At 50.7% G+C, this 19722-nt stretch overlaps 1 protein-coding gene across 1 annotated transcript in view; it reads left to right on the forward strand.

Moving 5' to 3' along the window:
• The window catches only part of Acan (aggrecan), a 64491-nt gene extending 46208 nt beyond the window's left edge, over positions 1–18283 (forward strand). The window contains exons 11-17 of the mRNA XM_051149306.1: positions 116–331; positions 1338–4691; positions 15442–15600; positions 16132–16214; positions 16861–17005; positions 17573–17755; positions 18207–18283. Of these exons, the coding sequence (XP_051005263.1) occupies positions 116–331; positions 1338–4691; positions 15442–15600; positions 16132–16214; positions 16861–17005; positions 17573–17755; positions 18207–18283 (4217 nt within the window). The remainder of the gene's footprint in view (positions 1–115; positions 332–1337; positions 4692–15441; positions 15601–16131; positions 16215–16860; positions 17006–17572; positions 17756–18206) is intronic.
• The last annotated feature ends 1439 nt before the right edge of the window (positions 18284–19722 follow it).

The raw sequence follows: 19722 nt of genomic DNA on the forward strand, positions 1-19722 counted from the left end.
GGCTTTTGTACTGGCCAAGCGTACCTCAGAGTCCCCTTGCTCCTCTTTTCTTGAAGGGAAGGGCAGGAATGGGCTACGGTTGAGGGCAGGACCTCACCTCCTGCGTCTTCTTCAGGTATGTCAGTGGTACCCTCTCCAGGAAAAGAAGAAGGTGGCACACCGACATCACCCTCTGACATAGAGGACTGGATCATCACTCAGGTGGGACCTGGTGTGCATGCTGTACCCCTGGAGCCTGAGACAACAGCAGTACCAGATTTCACCACTGAACCAGAGAGCCAGACTGAATGGGAGCTGTCCCACACCCCAGTGAGCACATCTCCACTGCCAGGTGGGCATAGTTGGGCCCTGGGGCTTGCCCTGAAGCCAGGTGCACTAAACCCACACACCTGCCTGCTATGTAATGCCCAGATGAGGAAGGGAGTCATGGCATGTCGGGGAGAGGGGATAGTGGAGGGGGCGGGGGAGACACTTGAACTCACTATATAGCCCAAGCATGTCTTGAACTTGGAATCCTCCTGCCTTCAGCATCCTAAGTAGCCTGGGTTACAGGTCTGCACTCCAAGCCCAAATACAAGTTGCTTTGAAAGTGCCAACAAAAACAAGGCAGAGGTCGGGTGTAACTGTGTTTAAAACAGTGGGGCTGTGGGGTTGTTTTGCCTTTCTTCTCTACTTTTCAGACCCTGGTAATAGCAACCTCAGCTTAAAACAGTGAGGGGTCTTTATAAGCAGCCCCATGTGGCCCTCCTGTCCTGGGGACAGGCTCTCCCCCTCCACCAGCACCAGTCTCTAAGCCAGGCCAACCAGCTTCTCTATCAGCTAAGGGGAAAGGTAGAGACTTGGAGTTTGCTTGTTGACCAAGACTCCAGGAGACACTGAGGATGCTAGCCCTGGGGACCACATATCAAACCAATGGGTTAGATATAAGAGATCATACAGAAGCACTTGAGAGGGGATTTTGGTTTTTTCAGGGGTGGCCCCCACTTCCAATGGGTAGTATAGACCGTGGCCCTTAGAGTCCCACAAGGCACAGTTGATATAGGCTGGGGACCTGGGATGTAGTGGGAGCTTCCCAGCCCATTCTCCTTTCCTCTGTTTTCTTGCCCTTCCTTTTTTCTTCCCTTTCTTCCTCTCTTCTTATTCTGTCCCCTTTTCCTTCTTTTTCGACCTCCTTTGCCATAACACTTCAGTATATCCCTTAGCAACTATCTGAAGTGTGCCCACACTCTTGAAAAATGTTTTCCATGCAAGGGAGGGAGTTCAGATCCATGTTCGACTTTGAAATGGAGGACAGTTAACCCTTCTGCACTTCACCTTGGCTTCCTTCTTTTCTCCAGGGGTCCCCACCACATGGCTTACCACCATCCCAGCAGCAGAGGAGCACACTGAAAGCCCCTCTGCCCCTGAAGAGCCCTCTGCCTCGGAACTGCCTTCCACCTCCGAGGGGCTATATACACCTTCACCTGCAGTGCCAAGCGGGACAGAGCTGCCAGGCTCCGGGGAGACATCAGGGGCACCCGACCTCAGTGGGGACTTCACTGGCAGTGGAGAACCTTCAGGGCGCCTCGACTCCAGTGGGCAGCCATCAGGGGGCAGTGAAAGTGGACTTCCCTCGGGTGACCTTGACTCCAGTGGCCTCAGCCCCACAGTGAGCTCAGGCCTGCCTGTAGAAAGTGGACTGGCCTCCGGGGATGGAGAAGGAGTCCAGTGGTCCCACACTCCCACGGTGGGCAGGCTGCCCCCTGGAGGCGGAGGCCTAGAAGGCTCTGCCTCTGCCACAGGAGACCTGAGCGGGCTGCCTTCTGGCAGGGAAGTTACAGAAACTTCTGCTTCTGGGGCAGAAGATATCAGCGGGCTTTTTTCCGGAAGAGACGGTCTAGAAAGTTCTACCTCTGGAGTAGACGATATCCGTGGGATGCCTACTGAAGGAGAAGGTCTAGCAACCTCTGCCTCTGGAGACCTCAGTGGACTTCCTTCTGGAGAAGGTCCAGAAACTTCTACCTCTGGAATAGAGGGCATCAGTGTACTCCCTACCGGAGGAGAGAGCCCAGAAACATCTGCTTCAGGTGCAGAGGATATCACCCAGCTTCCTACTGAAAGAGGAGATCTAGAGACTTCTGCCTCTGGAATAGGGGACATCAGTGTGCTTCCTACTGGAAGTGAAAGTCTAGAAACTTCTGCCTCCGGAGTGGAGGATGTCAGTGGCCTTCCTTCTGGGAGAGAAGGTATAGAGACTTCCGCCTCTGGGATAGAGGCCATCAGTGTGCTCCCTACTGAAGCAGAAGGTCTAGAAACTTCTGCCTCTGGGGGGTATGTCAGTGGCCTTCCCTCTGGAGGAGAAGGTCTAGAAACCTCTGCTTCTGGAGCAGAACTTGGGGTTCCTACCAGAGACGGTCTGGATACGTCTACTTCAGCAGTAGATGTTACCAGATTTCCTTCTGGAAGTGGGGATCTGGAGACCTCTGTTTCCGGGGTAGGTGATGACCTTAGCGGGTTCCCTTCTGGAAAAGACGGCCTTGAGGCCTCAGCTTCTGGAGCTGAGGACTTTGGTGGGTTGCCTTCTGGAAAAGAAGACGTGGTAGGGTCTGCCTCTGGAGCCCTGGACTTTGGCAAGCTACCTTCTGGAACTCTAGGAAGCGACCAAACTCCAGAAGCAAGTGGCCTTCCCTCTGGATTTAGCGGCGAGTATTCTGGAGTGGACGCTGGAAGTGGCACAGTCTCTGGCCTGCCTGACTTTAGCGGGCTTCCATCTGGGTTCCCAACTGTCTCCCTAGTGGACAGTACTTTGGTGGAAGTGGTCACAGCCACCACTGCCACTGAACTGGAAGGAAGGGGAACCATCGGTGTCAGTGGGGCAGGAGAAGTATCGGGGCTGCCCCTCAGCGAGTTGGACAGTAGTGGGGATGTTAGTGGTCTCCCTTCAGGAACTGAACTCAGTGGCCAAGTATCCGGATCTCCTGACATCAGCGGGGAAACATCTGGGTTGTTTGATGTTAGTGGCCAGCCATTCGGGTCTCCTGACAGCAGCGGGGCAACATCTGGGAGTCCCGAAGTCAGTGGCCAGCCATCAGGGATTCCTGACATCAGCGGGACAGCTGAAGTGACTGAGCTTAGCGGGCTGTCCTCTGGACAACCAGATGTCAGTGGAGAAGGGTCTGGAGTGCTCTTTGGCAGTGGCCAGCCCTCTGGCATACCTTCTGTGAGTGAAGAAACCTCTGGCATTCTTGATCTTAGTGGGCAACCCTCAGGTGTACCAGTGTTTAGTGGAACAGCACCCAGAACCCCCGACCTGGCTTCTGGCACCATGAGCGGCAGTGGAGACTCTTCTGGCATTACATTTGTGGACACCAGTTTTATTGAAGTGACCCCTACCACATTTAAAGAAGAAGAAGAAGGCTTAGGATCTGTGGAACTCAGTGGCCTCCCTTCTGGGGAGATGGATCAGTCTGGCACATCTGGGACAGTGGATGTTAGTGGACAATTTTCTGGAGCAATCGATTCCAGTGGAGTCACGTCCCCTACTCCAGAATTCAGTGGCCTCCCAAGTGGAGTAGCTGAGGTCAGCGGAGAATTGTCTGGAGTTGAGACTGGGAGCAGCTTTCCCTCAGGAGCATTTGATGGCAGCGGACTTGTCTCAGGTTTCCCTACTGTGTCTCTTGTAGACAGAACTTTGGTGGAATCTATAACCGAGGCTCCAACTACTCAAGAGGCTGGAGAGGGGCCTTCGGGCATCTTGGAATTCAGTGGTGCCCATTCTGGAACACCAGACACATCCGGGGACTTTTCTGGGTCTTTGGACCTAAGCACACAGCAGTCTGGGCTGATGGAACCCAGCCCAGAGCCACCAAGCTCTCCATATTTTAGTGGGGACTTCTCTAGCTCCACTGATCTAAGTGGAGAATCCATAGCTGCCCCATCTGGCAGTGGGGAAACCTCGGGGCTTCCGGAAGTCACTTTAATCACTTCAGAGTTAATGGAGGGTGTGACTGAACCAACCGTTTCCCAGGAACTTGGCCAAGGGCCTTCTATGACTTATACTCCAAGGCTCTTTGAGGCCAGTGGGGAATCCTCAGCATCTGGGGACCTTAGCGGAGCCCTGACAAACTTCTCTGAGTCTGGTGTAGAAGCATCAGTCCCAGAAGCCAGCAGTGAGTCCTCTGCTTACCCTGAGGCTGGAGTGGAAGTGTCCGCTGCCCCTGAGGCCAGCAGTAAATTGTCTGGATCCCCAGATCTTCATGAAATCACCCCTGCCTTCCATGAAGCAGATCTAGAGATGACAACTTCAGGCATGGAGGTGAGCAGCACCCCATGGACCTTTCAGGAAGGCACCACGGAGGGATCTGCTGCTCCAGAAGTGAGTGGAGAGTCTATCACTACCTCCAATGTAGACATGGACACTTCAGGTGTGCCCTCTGCCACTCCCATAGCTTCTGGAGACAGGACTGAAATCAGTGGAGAGTGGTCCGATCCCACCTCAGAGTCGAATGTTGTCATCAGCGCCACCATCCCAGAGTCCTCTGAGTGGGCCCAACCTACCCAGCACCCTGCAGAGACACATCAAGAAATGGAATCCCCAAACCCCTCATACTCAGGAGAAGAGACCCAAACAGCAGAAACAACCCTATCCCTGACAGACGCCCCTATCCCATCTTCTTCAGAAGGGTCAGGGGAAACAGAGTCAACCGCTGCAGGTATGGTTGGGGTTATTTTCCCTTTAAATGTGTTTGGGATGCAGGCAAGGGTAATCCAGAAGGGGGCACAATAGCTCTAAAGTTCAAAGATCAGCTGGGCCGTGTCAGAGGATGTTCCAAACCTCCCTGTGCCTTATCCGTGGAGAATAGTACCAGAGAAGACTAAATACAGATTTAGGATATAGATGTGAACAAAGCAAGCAGTGAGCGTCATGCCTGCTCACAGCATGAACACATGACGATGAGTGACTTAGTTCCGCTGGGGTTAGATCACATGAGGACTCGTGCATGGGCTCCACCATCACTGCTTGGCCCAGGAAGAGAGTACCTGTTTAGGTAGCCATAGAAATCATGTTTGCATACCTGTCCCCGAGTGAGCGTGAGATGACAGAGTGCATCTGCTAGTGCCATTTCTGCCCAAATATTTATTTTGTGTGGGGCTAAAACCTGCCCTGTTTACGGAACTCTGAAGTCTCACTTTGGCTCTGTCGTGCCTTCAGACTGTGTTCCCAACCCATCCCAGTCCACCAGGACTCCCCTGAGCTATTGCAGTGCCTCACCTTGACCCATACCCAGCCACCAAACAGCTTTAGACTTGGGGACACTTGATCCTCCCACTGTATGGGGACAGTTTTCACAGTCAGAGAAAAAGTACTCACATACTGGGGGATGAGTAAACAGGAAGGCAGATCCCTTAGGAGTGAGATGACTCAAAGCCATCCTCAAGGACTTGGAGGATCTCATCACCCATCCATGAGAGCTCAGAGGCTATTCTGGTCTCCATGAAGCTGGGTCCCTGACACTCACCCTCTAGGTTCTGTCTAGAAGAGCCCTGAGGCCCAGTGACACACCTGGGAACATGTGTGTGGCCCACTGGCCATACTGGCAAACCCTGGGACATAGAGAAGCTCTCATTAGCTATGAGGGTGCAGACAGGTGCTAGACAGGTTGACTCCTGTAGTCACCAGAGGGGGACTCATGCAGAAGCAGGCCAAGGTCAGCCAGGAGGAAGAGGTAGATAGTGACAGAAATAGAAGGCACAGGTTAAACACGATTCATGCTTCCAGAGCATCTAACTGAAAAAAAAGATTGGGAGAAAAAAAAAGTCAAGTTTAGCAATGCACTTGGTTAGTAGTCATCTATTAAGCCATTGGTTGGTTGTCTCGTGAATAGGGTTCAAAATATTTTTAGGTTCTAAAGGTAAAGTGAGACTTCCATGGCTGAGGAAATGGCTCAGTCAATAAGAACTAGACATACAATAATGAGGACATGAGTTCAGACCACTAGCACCCATGTAAAAAGCTGGGCACATTGGTGCTCATCTCTAGAGACCCTGTCTTAAAAAGAAAGGTGGGAGAGCCTTAGAGGAAGATGCCCACCATCAGCCTCTGGCTTCCACCACTCACACTCACATGGAAATGAGCAGTTGCATACACACATGAGCACACACCCACCTGAACACACACACACACACACACACACACACACACACACACACACCAAATAAGCAAACCTTGAGACTTCAAAGAAACTTTGAACTTGGGGTGAACATCAGTAAAGCAGCCTTGGTGTAGAATTCTTGATGGGAGCTGTCTCTCATGACAAGAGCAAACTTCCATCACCCTAGAGGCTCTGCTTGTCTTTTGCTATGGTCTAAGAGCTGGTGAATGGGTGGGGAGAGTGGGGCCCTCTGATTGGAGGTGGCTCCCCAACATGATGCTCAGACTCCACCTCCCACACTCTGGACTCTTCTCATCCTATCTCTTCGACATCAGTGCTTCCCAGTACATTCAAGCCCACACTCTTGGGTTAAGTCTCCCCACTTCCCCCAAGGTCCTTGCCCCACCCCCCAGCCTCTCTCTCTGCTAAGGCAGGGGCCCTCAACAAAGAGCTTCATTTCTGGGACACACTCGAAATGGACAAATGAATCCTAGGAAAAGTCCAACTAACTAGATTGACCTGCCAGCCAGGTGGCAAGCCTCTGCAGCCTTTATATCACACACAGAGGACTCTGTGTTCTTAGATGTCAATATGGACACATATTAACACCTCACTGTGTAGTACACCCTCATACATAGTGAACACGCCTCATGCTTAGCACATACACAGTAAATGTGTACAAATAGTGGCAGCTATCTACCCACTCTTCCCTCGTTGGGGTCATTCCCTGCAGACTAGAACCTGAGAGCATTGTGGGCCCGCAAGGACAGAGAATATGGACTTTTCTTATTGCCCAGGGGACAATCTTGCCATAGGCTCTAGTGAGTATGTGGCCAAACCCCTCTGTACCTGGGCACTCCACTCTTAGCAACTCCTTCCAACCTACAAAAGTCACAAGCCAGATTTGTGACCTCAGTTGGGCATGGTGGTGCACACTTGTCATCCTAGCTCTGGAGGAGCAGAGGCGAGAAGAAGCCAGCCTGAGCTACGTATTGAGATTCTGACAAGAGGTAGGGGTGGGGAGTGGCCCTAAAAATTAGCAAAAAGTAAGTAGCAATAGATTTTATTCTTCCCAGCATAGTGGCTCTTACCTATAGCCCCAGTCCTGGCACTCAGGAAGCTGAGACAGGAGGATTTCCAAGAGTTCCAGGACTACAGAGTAGGGCACTGTCTCAAAGGGAAAGAAGGAAGGAAGGAAGGGGGGGAAAGGCGACACTAGCGATCTGCTGCGAGGACACGCTTTCTGATTACCTGTGTCTCCCTCGCTCTCTGCCCCCACTGCTCTCACTTCAGATCCTTCTGGGGCCCCAGGTACCGAGACCCAACATTATTCCTATGGTATTTGAACATCCAGGGGGTTCTCTCCCAAGGAGAGGAACTGGATTTAGTTCTAAAAGAAAACATTTGTCAATAACTGTCACCTTGCTTAGTCAGTATTCTGTCCATAAAAAAAGTTCTTGATAAATTAGTAATCAGTACTTTTGACATCAGAATAAATAACTAAAACTGTGTGTGGTGATGCACACCTATAATTGCAGTACTTAGGAGACTGAGGCAGGAGGGTCAGAAGTTCAAGGTCATACAGGGCTATGCAGTGATTTGAAGCTAGCCTATGATCAATTAGACCCAATCTCAAAATAGATATAATAATAATAATAATAATAATAATAATAATAATAATGATGATGATGATGATGATGATGATGGTAATTTTTTTAAAACACTGGCTTCAGGAATGCTCAGTTCTTAATCTGGTCCAGTTAAAAATTAGCAGCCTCAGGGCTGGTGAGATGGCTCAGCAGGTAAGGGCATTTGCTGCCAAACCTGACAACACGAGTTCAATCCCCAGAACCCACATGGTGAAAGTAAATAACCAACTCCTGAAAGTTGTCCTCTGACCTCTACATTCATGCCATAGTGAGCACCTGCTACACACACACACACACACACACACACACACACACACACACACACACACACACATTAATCAATTAGTGCAATAAAAACCAGCAGCCTCTTCCCTTGGCACTGATGGTGCCCACACAAAGTGGGCTTCTCACTGGGGCCTCCATCTCAATGCTTCCTAGCATTCCCTGGAGAGCGCCTAAGATGAATCCGACCAGGACTTCACCCCAAGCTGTTCTGAGGCTGTTAGTCTGGAGAGGAACTCCACGGCTGATGTCTTTTCAAAAGTTGTTTTTTGGGGTTTTTTTTTGTTTGTTTGTCTTTTTTTTTTTTTTTAATTAACCACTCCAGTGTCTATAAAGTATAGCCATGGTTGAAAAATACCGTTCTAACCAAATTTCACATCCATTTTCACTATGCATACCAGACTGGTCTCGAACTCGTGGCTCTCCTCCTTACCTCAGCCTCTTGAGTGTTAAAATCACAAGTATGAACCACCATACCCAACAAATAGATATAATAGTAGATCATATAATATATACCTTCTTAACTTCATTTCACCACAAAGTCCATAGGCAGTTATTAACTATTTCAGCTAGCAACTGAGGTGAAAAGCAGCACACTGAAGATACATTTAAGACCAACCTTTAAAATATAGAAGACTTGAAATGCATAAGCAATGGCTTACTTTTAAATGTAAAGATCCTTTTTTTTTTTTTTTAATGCAAACTGGGGTTGATAAATATACTTTTCTAATCCTGCTCTCTTCTGTGTAAGATACCCAACCAGAAAGTCAGAGTCTTAGAGTTTATATTAGGGTAAGGTTTTTTTTTTTTCTGTGTTTGAGAAATCTCCTGTCCTTCTCTCTGGAAAGCTACACCCAGGGCCCTCAACTACACCTGTCCAGGCAATGCACTGAGTAACTGAAGAGTGCTGTGGGGATTGTAGGGGTTGGTTTATTTGTTTCTTTGCTGCGTGACACACTGTTTGGTTGAGTTATCCCTTGAGGAAAACCACTTGCTGTCACCCTCCATTCAGGACTTTCCATGAGCTATAAAAAACCTCTTGGTCACTTGGAGGTCATGAGCTCTGATTTAGGTCAAACCTGGATAAGACCTACTCAAAGTGGAGGCCCCAAGTGTCTGAGTTAGATGCCAAAGTGGCTGTTTGCAAGTCCGTCTCCTTCAGACTTTAATAGGAGGCCCACAGTTATTGTCTCTCCCAAGTTAGAGGCATTGCTTGGGGGTCTTTCTAAAGAAGCATACAACACACACACACACACACACACACACACACACACCTCTATTCTCAGTGACTACGAGTAAGTTCTTGGGGGAGAAAACACAAATGGTAACAAGATGCCGATGGTCCAGGAGCTGGGTCTTCCTTCCACCTGAGACAGAGACTCAGCTTCCTGTTTCATTTCCTGCCTCTCCTCCATCTCTTCCTATCTGTCTCCCGGGCTTGCCAATGTGTGCAAGCCACTTCACTTGCTTCTCTGAATGCCAGTGGCAAACCAGTATCCATACCTCTGCAGCATAAGGATCGTAATGGGGAAAGGGGGCCCAACAGCACCCAACCTTACCAGACACTGGGCCCCTCGCCTCCTCTCTTCTTCCATTCAGGCTGACATTACTCAGAGCCATCCTCCCCACACTTGCTACCACCTTGTCTAGAATCCTCTAGAACAGTGGGTCTCAACCTTCCTAATGCTGAGACGCTCTAATACAGTTCCTCATGTTGTGGTGACCCCCCCAACCATACAGTCATGTTCATATTACTTCATAACTTCAATTTTGCTACTGTTATGAGTTGTAATGCAAATACCTGATATGCAGGGTATCTGATACATGACCCCTGTGAAAGGGTCATTGGACCCCTCCTCCAAAGGGGTTGCAACCCACTAGTTGAGAAACACTGACATTGAAGATTCCCAACCACTACTTTTAGTCCCAATAACCAACAGATGTCCCAAACGCCCAACACAGAAAGAGCTATGCAATTAGGTCCAAAATGGCTCTTTTAAAAAAAACAAACAAACAAACAAAAGATTTATTGATTTATTATGAATACAGTGCTCTGTCTGCACATACATCTGCAGGCCAGAAGAGGGCATCAGATCTCATTATAGATGGTTGTGAGCCACCATGTGGTTGTTGGGAATTGAACTCAGGACCTTTGGAAGAGCAGTCAGTGCGCCCAACCCCTGAGCCGTCTCTCCAGCCCCCAAAATGGCTCTCATAAGAAGAAGAGGAAGTGAAGTGCTCAAGTGCTTCTCAGTAAACCGTGGGCAGGACACTAGCCCTCTCCCATTGTTGTAGACTCTACAGTGTAGCGCTCACTTGGCCTCTCTAAAGCATCCGGTACTACATAGCTCATGGGACTGTGGCTCTTCTTCATCTTGGTATCTAGGACCCTGAAATACTTCTCAGTCTTCATACCCTGGCCAAACACAGAAGGGAAGCAACACAACTTCCCGTATCCCTGGCCAGATGAGAGTCCTCCCGAAGCTTCTGGGGCCACCCCATCCCTGCTCTATACAGCTGCTTTAGCGCCTCCATTTGCTTACCGCCCTTGCCCTAGTTGCTTCCCATCCCCCACACTGAAGCTAGTGGACCAAAGAGAACACAACCAGCTTTCCTGAAGTAGGAGAGCTGCCCCCCAGCTTCCACTCTGCCGGCTGACCTGACCTATTGCTGCTGCTACTGCTGCTGCTGGGAATCCTGGTGCATGCTGGGAAACCAAGTGCATGCCGGGATTTCAGTCAGTTCCTCCACGCACTTTGGGGTTGCTTGGAACTGTGAGTTTCTAATCCATGGCGCGGTGCTTCTTGAAATGGAGCTAAGAACTTGACGGGAAGAGGAGAGATGCCAGCGATATGGAGGAGAGGAGGAGTAGCACGAGCTCAGCAGGGTACCTGGGAAGCAGGCATCCTCACTCTACAAACTGCATAGACTTGGCCAAGATGATTGGAGCTTGAAGATCCAAAGGAAACTTCATTGACCATCCTAGCATAGGACTGACATAAAGGTCTAGATTGCTGTTTTGGGCAGTGAGATCTAAGCCCTAGGATGAACTAAAGTCCTATTCTGAAGACAGGGCTCTGGGTGAGCCTAAGGAGACCATCCATCAGCTTTCCATTGGATCCTGGATCTCCAGTAAACATAACCGCATGTACCAAGGACTAGCCTCTTCCAGGTTGGAGATGTAGCTCGCTTGATGGAGTGCTTGCCTAGAATGTGCAGTGGATTTGCTCTCCAGCACCACATAAACCTGGCATGATGAGGCCACCTATTGATTTCAGAACTCAGAAAGTGGAGGCAGAAGAATCCGAAGGTCAAGGTCAGCTACACAGCAAGTTCAAGGCCAGCTCTGGCGTTATAAATATGAAGATGGCAGAAGTTCCCCCCTCCTTACCCCCAGGCCCCTGGGTTCCCAGAAAGGTATAGAAAGACAAGTCTGAGAGAATCATCTCTCACTTTGGCTAACTGTTGGTAAGCTAATGATGTACTGATTTCAGTCTCGCAAAGTTCAGCCAGAAAAGAATGCTTTGGAACCAGAAGAGCAGAAAGGAAGAAAGAGCCTGCCTGAGACAGAAAGGCCTGGGCACCCAGCTGAATCCCAGGCTGGTGATGGGTCTGCACCCACTGAGCATCAAGCCAGCTTCCCACGTTTGCATGCCACTGGCCAGGATGGGTGCCCATCTAGAAATTATGACTCAATGAAGATGCCAACCTTTTTAAGGCTTTAAGCTACAGGGAGATCACAAGAGAAAATGTTGGGCAAGGTTTTGTTCCCTATCCTAAAAGACAGAGTCCGACTTCATTTTCACAAATATCCTCAAATCTTATTTACCAAAAACAAAAGACCCTATCTACAGCCTGGGAAATCTAATGAGTTTCATGCAAAAGCAAATCCCATATGGCCATTTTCTTCCAGTTCTATACCCTTCAGACCACATCTAGATAGCTCATTCTAGAACATGGTTTTGCCCTCTTTTCCTTGTCTCACAACTATAGAAGAAGCCAGGAGAAACAAGACTTTTAACCAAGCTTTAAATTTTTCACTTCCAATTTCGTTGACTAACACTATGCCCTTGGTTGGATTAGACCTTTAGCTTCTTGAAATATTCACAAGAGATGGTCTCTTGAAGGAACTCCATTCTCGGGCTCACAAAAGACATTTGGCTTCAGAAGTTCCAGATCTCTCCAACCTGGAAAATTGGCTCCAAGGCTCCAAAGCTCCAAGCATGCCTGTCAAGAAGCACCCAAGGAAAACCATCTGGATCTTTGGTTCAACAGTCCAAGATGGCGGCACTGGTGGCAGCAGTGGCGGTAGCAGCAGCAGCAGCAGCAACAGCTCTCAGGAAATCCAGCCAGACCCCTCCCAGTCTTTGGAGAGCCTCAGGGCTGGCCACCCATAATGAAGCCATAGTGCTTGTGAATTGCCAGCAGAGGTCCTAATGGTGGCCCTTGGTTTCTTGCAGACATTGATGAGTGCCTCTCAAGCCCTTGTCTGAATGGAGCCACCTGCGTGGATGCCATCGACACTTTCACATGCTTATGCCTTCCGAGCTACGGAGGGGACCTGTGTGAGATCGGTACGGCCGTCTCGGCTTCAGCTAACGTTACTAATGCTGCACTCCTCTTCCCTCAGCCTTTCCCTTCTAACCGCGGGTTCCAGGCCTGGACTGGAGCCCACAAGGAGAGCCATTCTGGGGAACACAACTGAGAAGCCTACTCCCAATGTCACCTCTCATTCTTGCTCTTTCCCCTTAAGAACCTTCCTCTGAAATGTTGGCTGATCCAAGCACAGGAGAGATGCATCCTTTGGAAAGTGGGGCTCAGGGAGCCTTGCAAACGCTAACCTTTTCCAGGGGTTGGAATGCGACCACAGACCTCAGTGCATGCATCCCACTAGGATGACACCGCTGACTCTGTGCATTGGTCTTGAAGGAAAGTCAGGGTCGGAGCAATGGGCTCTCACTCTCCTCAGGGCCACGGATCTTCTCAGCATGATGATGGCCCTGTCTACCTTGCTGTGTTCTCTCTGGGACATTCATGTCTTTTCCATGTCCCTAGGGAGCCACAAGACCATGCTAACCAAGCTGCCTTCCTCTCTTCCTGGCATGAGGGCTGTGGTTGGTCAACCTGAGAGGACTTACATCACCACTATGCTCTAGTCATGCATGAACAGGGACTGTGCATGCCATCCTCTCCTCACCACACCATGGCAGCTACCTTCCCAATGCTACACCAGTCTGTGCTCTCTTTCTTACTCCCTTGTACAAAGCAAAAGACTAGCCTGGCAGAACAGTCGTCTTGTTGCAAGGCACAGGAACTGTGTTTCCTCTGGTGGGCCTTGTCAACACCTTTCCTTCTTTGGCTGTGGACCAGGAGCCCCAGACCAGACCAGGCTACCCCCCACCCCACCCCTGCTCGCTCTCACTGATAGTGTTTTCTAAGCTCCTGCCAGCCACTCGAACCTCAGGCCCTCCCAACTCAGTCAAGGAGGCCTGAGGCTCCAGGATGCTGGTAGCGATGGCTCATACGGAACCGGAAGTGTGCATGGACTCACATCTACACCCCCCCCCCACCACCCAGCAGTCAAGTGCATGGGCTCTTGGCTGGGCAGGAGTATAGAATACAGTGACTTTTCCCTCTAGGATACCACAGGGGAGAAAGGTCTGGGACATCCACACGGACCACAGCTCTGGAACTTGTCTGGGAAAAAGAGACTGCTGCAACAGGGGCAGGGTTCTGTATCCTGACAGACCAGGAAAGTGGTTCCAGAACCACTCACCTGGCCTCTAGGCCTGAGTGTCCAGCAAAGAAATACTCTGTTGCACCCTGGAATGCAAAGCCCCATGGGACCTTGTGTCTTGTCCCTGCCTGGATCACTGCTTTGTCCAGTGTCTTTGGAAATCTTTCTTACCCTCATCGCCTTTACTGGCATGGTCTCTATAACCAGGCCTAGCTCAGCCCTCAGGTTCTGAGGTGGCCCAAGCCCTGGCCCATGGGCCTAGGGATGGTGCCTGTGACAGTGCTGAGCATCCTCTGAGGCCTCCTTGGTCTCTTTCCAAAACTTTATCTCAACCCTTGTGGAGGGCACTGGTAGCAGGAGGACACTCTTCCTGTTGGCCTCTATTCTGTTTCTTCTCCAGCTGCTGGCCTTCTACTCTTTTCCAGCCTTGCCAAGGCTGACTCCTTCCCCTCAGGGAAACTCCCCTGTCCTTCATGGGGCAGCTAGACTATTGAAGCCACCTGGTTGGAAAGCTGCCATTTCTCCTGAGCTATCTGTGGCAGCTCCTCCCGACCTCCACCCCCAAGGTCCTCCCCTCCAGGTGGAGACTCTAGACAAAGAAAGGAAAAGGATGGATTCAGGGTTCCCTCTGCCAAGTACTCTACTGACAGATGTTTAACTCCTGGCTTTCACAGAGGAGAAAGAGGCCTGACTGAAGGCTTCTTTCCAGTCCAGAAGTAGAAACCTTTCCACCAGGGACAACCTACAATCACCTAGGAGCTGCCACCAAAGGCAGTTAGCTCAGAATCTCCTCTTCTGATGCTGATGAGCTGGCTCCAACATGTCCCCACCTCTGTCCCTAAACACCACTCCAAGACTCCAAATCAGGCCCTCCTGCAGCACACAGCAGCTGTTTCAGATGGCACTCCTTCTCCCCTCACAGTTGCCACCAAAGACAGAGCCCCTGGGTCACAGACCAACATTTAGTTGGCATGCAACTCTTTAAGAGGAAGATGTGGTAGGGCTGTCTGCTAGAGCCAGCTCAGGGACCTGGGGTGGAAAGACTTGCCTACCATGCTAGAGGCCCCAGACTTCATTCCAGCACTGTACAAAATAATTAGAATTAAAGTAATAATAATAATAACCATAACAACAACAACAGCTAGTTCAGATCCATGGGCTAAAGCTCAATCTTCTATGGACCCCCAAGGGACTTATTCCTGGGTGTCTCAGGCCTCACTCAAGATTCTGTGGGAAAGAGGCTACCAGCTCCATCATGCCCAGCCTCTGCTCCACCTGCTGCCCACCTCTCCTTTTCCCAGAATCCCTCAGAGACTCTGAACTGTGTTTTGCCTTAAACTTTAAAACCTCCCACCAGACTCTCTCTTTGTCCCCCAGCCTGCTGGAGCCTGCCAGCCCTCCACCCACAGACTCAAGGCATGAGTCCATCCATAGGAGGAAATCTTAGGGGCCAGGGTACTACACCAGAGAAAGAAAACATCCTTTCCCAGGTGGCATGCACTTGGAGGCCTCCTACTTGAGCCTCTCTCTAGGGCACAACATTTAAGGTGGACTGGACATAGAAGTTCACGCCACAAGACAGGCAGTGACCACACACCCAACTGGCCTTGCCTCCTCTTCAAATCCCTGACCTGTGTTACAGACCAGGAACAATGTGAGGAGGGGTGGACCAAGTTCCAGGGCCACTGTTACCGCCACTTCCCTGACCGTGAGACCTGGGTAGATGCTGAGAGAAGGTGTCGGGAGCAGCAGTCACATCTGAGCAGCATTGTCACTCCCGAGGAACAGGAGTTCGTCAACAGTGAGTGTGGCAGGGGCTAAGGGAAGCTGCAGTGAGAGCAAAGGGCCCTGCCAGTCAGAAGTCAGCAGACTGGAGATTGGGGTTGTAGCTTAGTGGGCAGCGCTTACCTTGCATGCCCAAGGTCCAGCACAATAGGAAGGAGGGAGGGAGGGAGGGAGGGAGGGAGGGAGGGAGGGAGGGAGGGAGGGATGGGGACACAGATTGGGAGCCCTGCAGGCCAAGGAGCTGGAAGAAAAGAGTCAAGTACTCCCAGTCCCATCAGAGAAGAAGCCCCAGATGACCCAGGACAGACTGCCAGTCAGGGCCATCCCAGGCTAACTCTACAGCTACCTATCACCTACCTATGCCAGCCTGGGGAGGTGTTCCAGTATAAACTGCAATCATGCATGTCCTGAGACCCTTGCAAGGTCCGTAGAAGGCAGCGGCATGCTCCTGAGAGCCATTTGCTCCTTCCTCCCTTTCCATGCGTTCCAGTTCCCGGACAGTACAGGGTACCCATCATCAGGTGTGAGCCTATCCTCCCTTTCCTAGGAAATGCTCAAGACTACCAGTGGATTGGGCTGAATGACAGGACTATCGAAGGGGACTTCCGTTGGTCTGATGGACACTCCCTGGTGAGTTCCCAGAGACTAAGGAGTGGGATAAAGACCCCCAAGAACAGCGTGCATTCGAATCTCATGCAAATCACTGAGCAGATGCTGTCAGGCCAGCGAGCACAAGCGGGGAATCTTTGTAAAAGGGGTGTGGCTCTCCCCCTCTGCCTCTCGAGACCAGCCTGGGGCTGGATAGAGTTCAGAAGGGAAGGCAAAAGATGAGAGAAGGAGCTGGAAGGAAGGCATGACAGCAAGCCACCAGGAAGGGTATATGACATTTGAGAGAGTTTCCTATGTGCAAAGAACTGAAGGCATAAAATACAGAGATCAAGTGGATGGTATGGGCAGTCAGCTATAGGTCAGTGGAAAGCTGACGCCAGGGAATGAATCCTTGGCAGTTATGAGTTCTTGAGAAGGACCAGGGCCAGGCTGTATAACCAGTTACCTAACCTGGGATCCATAGCATCTAGGATAACCCTGATCAGATCAGAGTCCCAGCAGCATTTGCCGGTGCCTTCTAACCCAGACGCTGGGCGGAAGGAAAAAAGGAGATAAGGGAGAAACAGACTGGGAAGAAAGTGGGGATCGAGCCAAGCCGTGCTCCTTCCAGCCTTTCCCTTACCTTTTTGCCTCTCTCGCCCCACCCCCACCCCCCCCCCACCCCCAGCAATTTGAGAAGTGGCGTCCAAACCAGCCTGACAACTTCTTTGCCTCCGGAGAGGACTGTGTGGTGATGATCTGGCATGAGAAGGGCGAGTGGAACGATGTCCCCTGCAATTACCAGCTGCCCTTCACGTGTAAAAAGGGCACCGGTAAGAAAGGCATTGTGGGAAGGTCCTAGCTGGGGGTGGGGGGTGTGGGGGGGGGGCTATGGAGCATCCTCCAGAAGCTCAATGGGTGATGTGAAGCCTCTCCTGGCACTTGCATCACAGGGCCAATGGCGCGAACAAGCTGATTCCTGGGGACCTATCACGGGGACAAAGAGGGAATGAAAGTTACAAGCTAGAGGCCTACCTTTTTATTCCCTTCCTGCCTCCCAGTGCCACCTGGGAATCTAGAATATCTCAGGATTTTATTTTATTTTATTTTTGAGACAGGGTTTCTCTGTGTTATCCTGGCTGTCCTGAACTTGCTTTGTAGACCAGGCTGGCCTTGAACTCACAGTGATCTACCTGCCTCTGATTCCTGAGTATTGGGATTAAAGGCATGCGCCACCAAGCTCTGCCTGGCAACCTCAGGATTCTTAGCCTTGCATTTTCCCTGATGTCCAGGCTCAGTTCTCATCATGCCTTGGGCTCTGAGATAACCTTGTCTCTGCCTACATAGGCTATCACATAAGACTTCATGAGACCCCTCCCTAAAAGGCATTTGTCCCTCAGTGGCCTGTGGAGAGCCCCCAGTGGTGGAACACGCCAGGACCCTCGGACAGAAGAAGGATCGATATGAGATCAGCTCCCTGGTGAGGTACCAGTGTACTGAGGGTTTTGTCCAGCGCCACGTGCCCACCATCCGGTGCCAGCCCAGTGGGCACTGGGAAGAGCCTCGAATCACCTGTACAGACGGTGAGCATTGTTCCCCTGGTCCCTCACCTGACACAGAGTCAGATTACACCAACAGGACCTCCTCCCTTTGCCCTGAGCATAGTGATAGCTGCTACTGGTCTGTAGCTCCTGCCATGCTAGGAGCTAAGCCAGGCAGGGAAGGTACTGGGGGGGGGGGGGGATCTGTCTATCAAAACACATTGGTCCCCACCACAGGGGATGTCACTGTTCCCTGAAAGGAAATAAGAAACCTGGTGGCCTGGGCTGTGACTGTCTCCTGCCTGAGTCAGGAAGTTCAGTGAAAAATCTGACCCAGGAAAGCAGGGTGGGAGCAGCTTTAGGTTGCATTCCTAAGCCCACCATCCACAGGGAGGAGCTCCTGTGCACGCAGGAAGGCAGAGGGGAGTCTATGCTTGGCCCTGCTTCTTCTCAGCTCATTCACTGTGTATTTTCCGCCTCCCTTTGGCTGCAGCCACCACCTACAAGCGCAGGCTACAGAAGCGGAGCTTGAGACCTACACGGAGGAGCCGCCCTAGCATGGCCCACTGAGAGAAGAGTTCACACTGTGCCCAGGATGCTGAGCCCAGCAGCCAGTCAGGCTGACCGTGCATCCCACCCCGATGGTGTCTTCTTCTTCTTGTCGCTTTTTGTCATATAAGGAATCCATTAAAGAAGGGAAAAAAATCCCACATTGTGTTTGCCACCACTCCCCACATCACCTAAACTGCATCTAATTTATCCCCACCCCCACCCCAAAAAAATGCCAAAGCAAATTTCCTGTAACCCGTGGACTGAGTTTAGAGACATTTCCTTGCTCTCCCACCGTGCCTTTCCAGGGACCAGTGCAGGGACAGGGTGAGAAGGAAGGGGTTAAATTAAATAAAGAAGAGTATTTTGTTGTTGTTGTTTCCTAACTTTACCCCAAAGCAGCACAATGATTGGTTACTTCACCTCCAGGGAAGCTAGGGGGGGCGCAGAGGAGGAGCTGAAAGGAGACAGGGCCAGGGGGAGGGGGGAGGGGGACCTGAAAGCATTAAGGACTCAGAAGAGACAAACTACAGCTTAATGTGTTGGACAAAAGGAACCGAGGTCTGTCCCATCTATGAGGGAAGGAACCTGGGGCAGGGGACAGGCTGGCCGAGCGGAAATGAGGTTGCCGTCCCTCCAGGGCCTCTCTCCTAGTGACTTCTCACTTAGGTCAACCACCCTAGCAGGTGTCATTTCTCGGCTGGACTGGGTAGGGGCACTTCCTTCCCAGGGGTGCTCCGCCCTCCCCTTCCCTCTCCCCACCCCGGGACGGTGCAGGCACCAGTGTTCCGTGCACCTATTTATATTTTTGAAAACTAAAGATTATGATAATTATAATAATAAAGACATTGGAAGAGATATATTTTCTTTCTTTTCCTTTTTGAAAGTTTTATATCTTATGTAAGCAAGAGGTGACCATGGAGTCATGCTTTCATCAAATGACCCCCAAAATGGGGTGAGTCCTATGTGTTGTCACATCTGAACATCATTCTTATCAAAATTGACACTATGTTTGATGGACCCTCTACACTTGTGTGTGTGGATACGGCACGTATGTGTGAATACGTGTGACCTGTGGGTGTGTGGATGGCTGAGTGTGCCTGTTCACCTGTGTCATGCAGCGGTTTGGAGTGCAGGCTTGCAAGTAGGCACACTGGAAACCTAAGATGTGATGGTACACTCAGGGGGCTGAGACAGGCGTACTGAAAGTTTGAGGCCAGCCTGTGCTACTTACTGGGGCCCTATCTCAAAACAAAAACAAAAGAGTGACTCAAGAGAAATTTGGTGTACCAGTCTTGGTAGCATAGCCACCAATAATCCCAGCTGCTTGGGTGGCTGAAATAACCTGGGTAACTTGCTGAGACCATGTCTCACAATAAATGTTAAAAGAGACAGGATGCAACTCAGTGAGAGAGAGCTTAGGTAGCATAGGTAGCTACCAAAATGGGGTGACATGTCGC

This window comes from Acomys russatus, chromosome 7, assembly GCF_903995435.1.
Source record: "Acomys russatus chromosome 7, mAcoRus1.1, whole genome shotgun sequence".
In the NCBI taxonomy this organism is placed as follows: domain Eukaryota; kingdom Metazoa; phylum Chordata; class Mammalia; order Rodentia; family Muridae; genus Acomys; species Acomys russatus.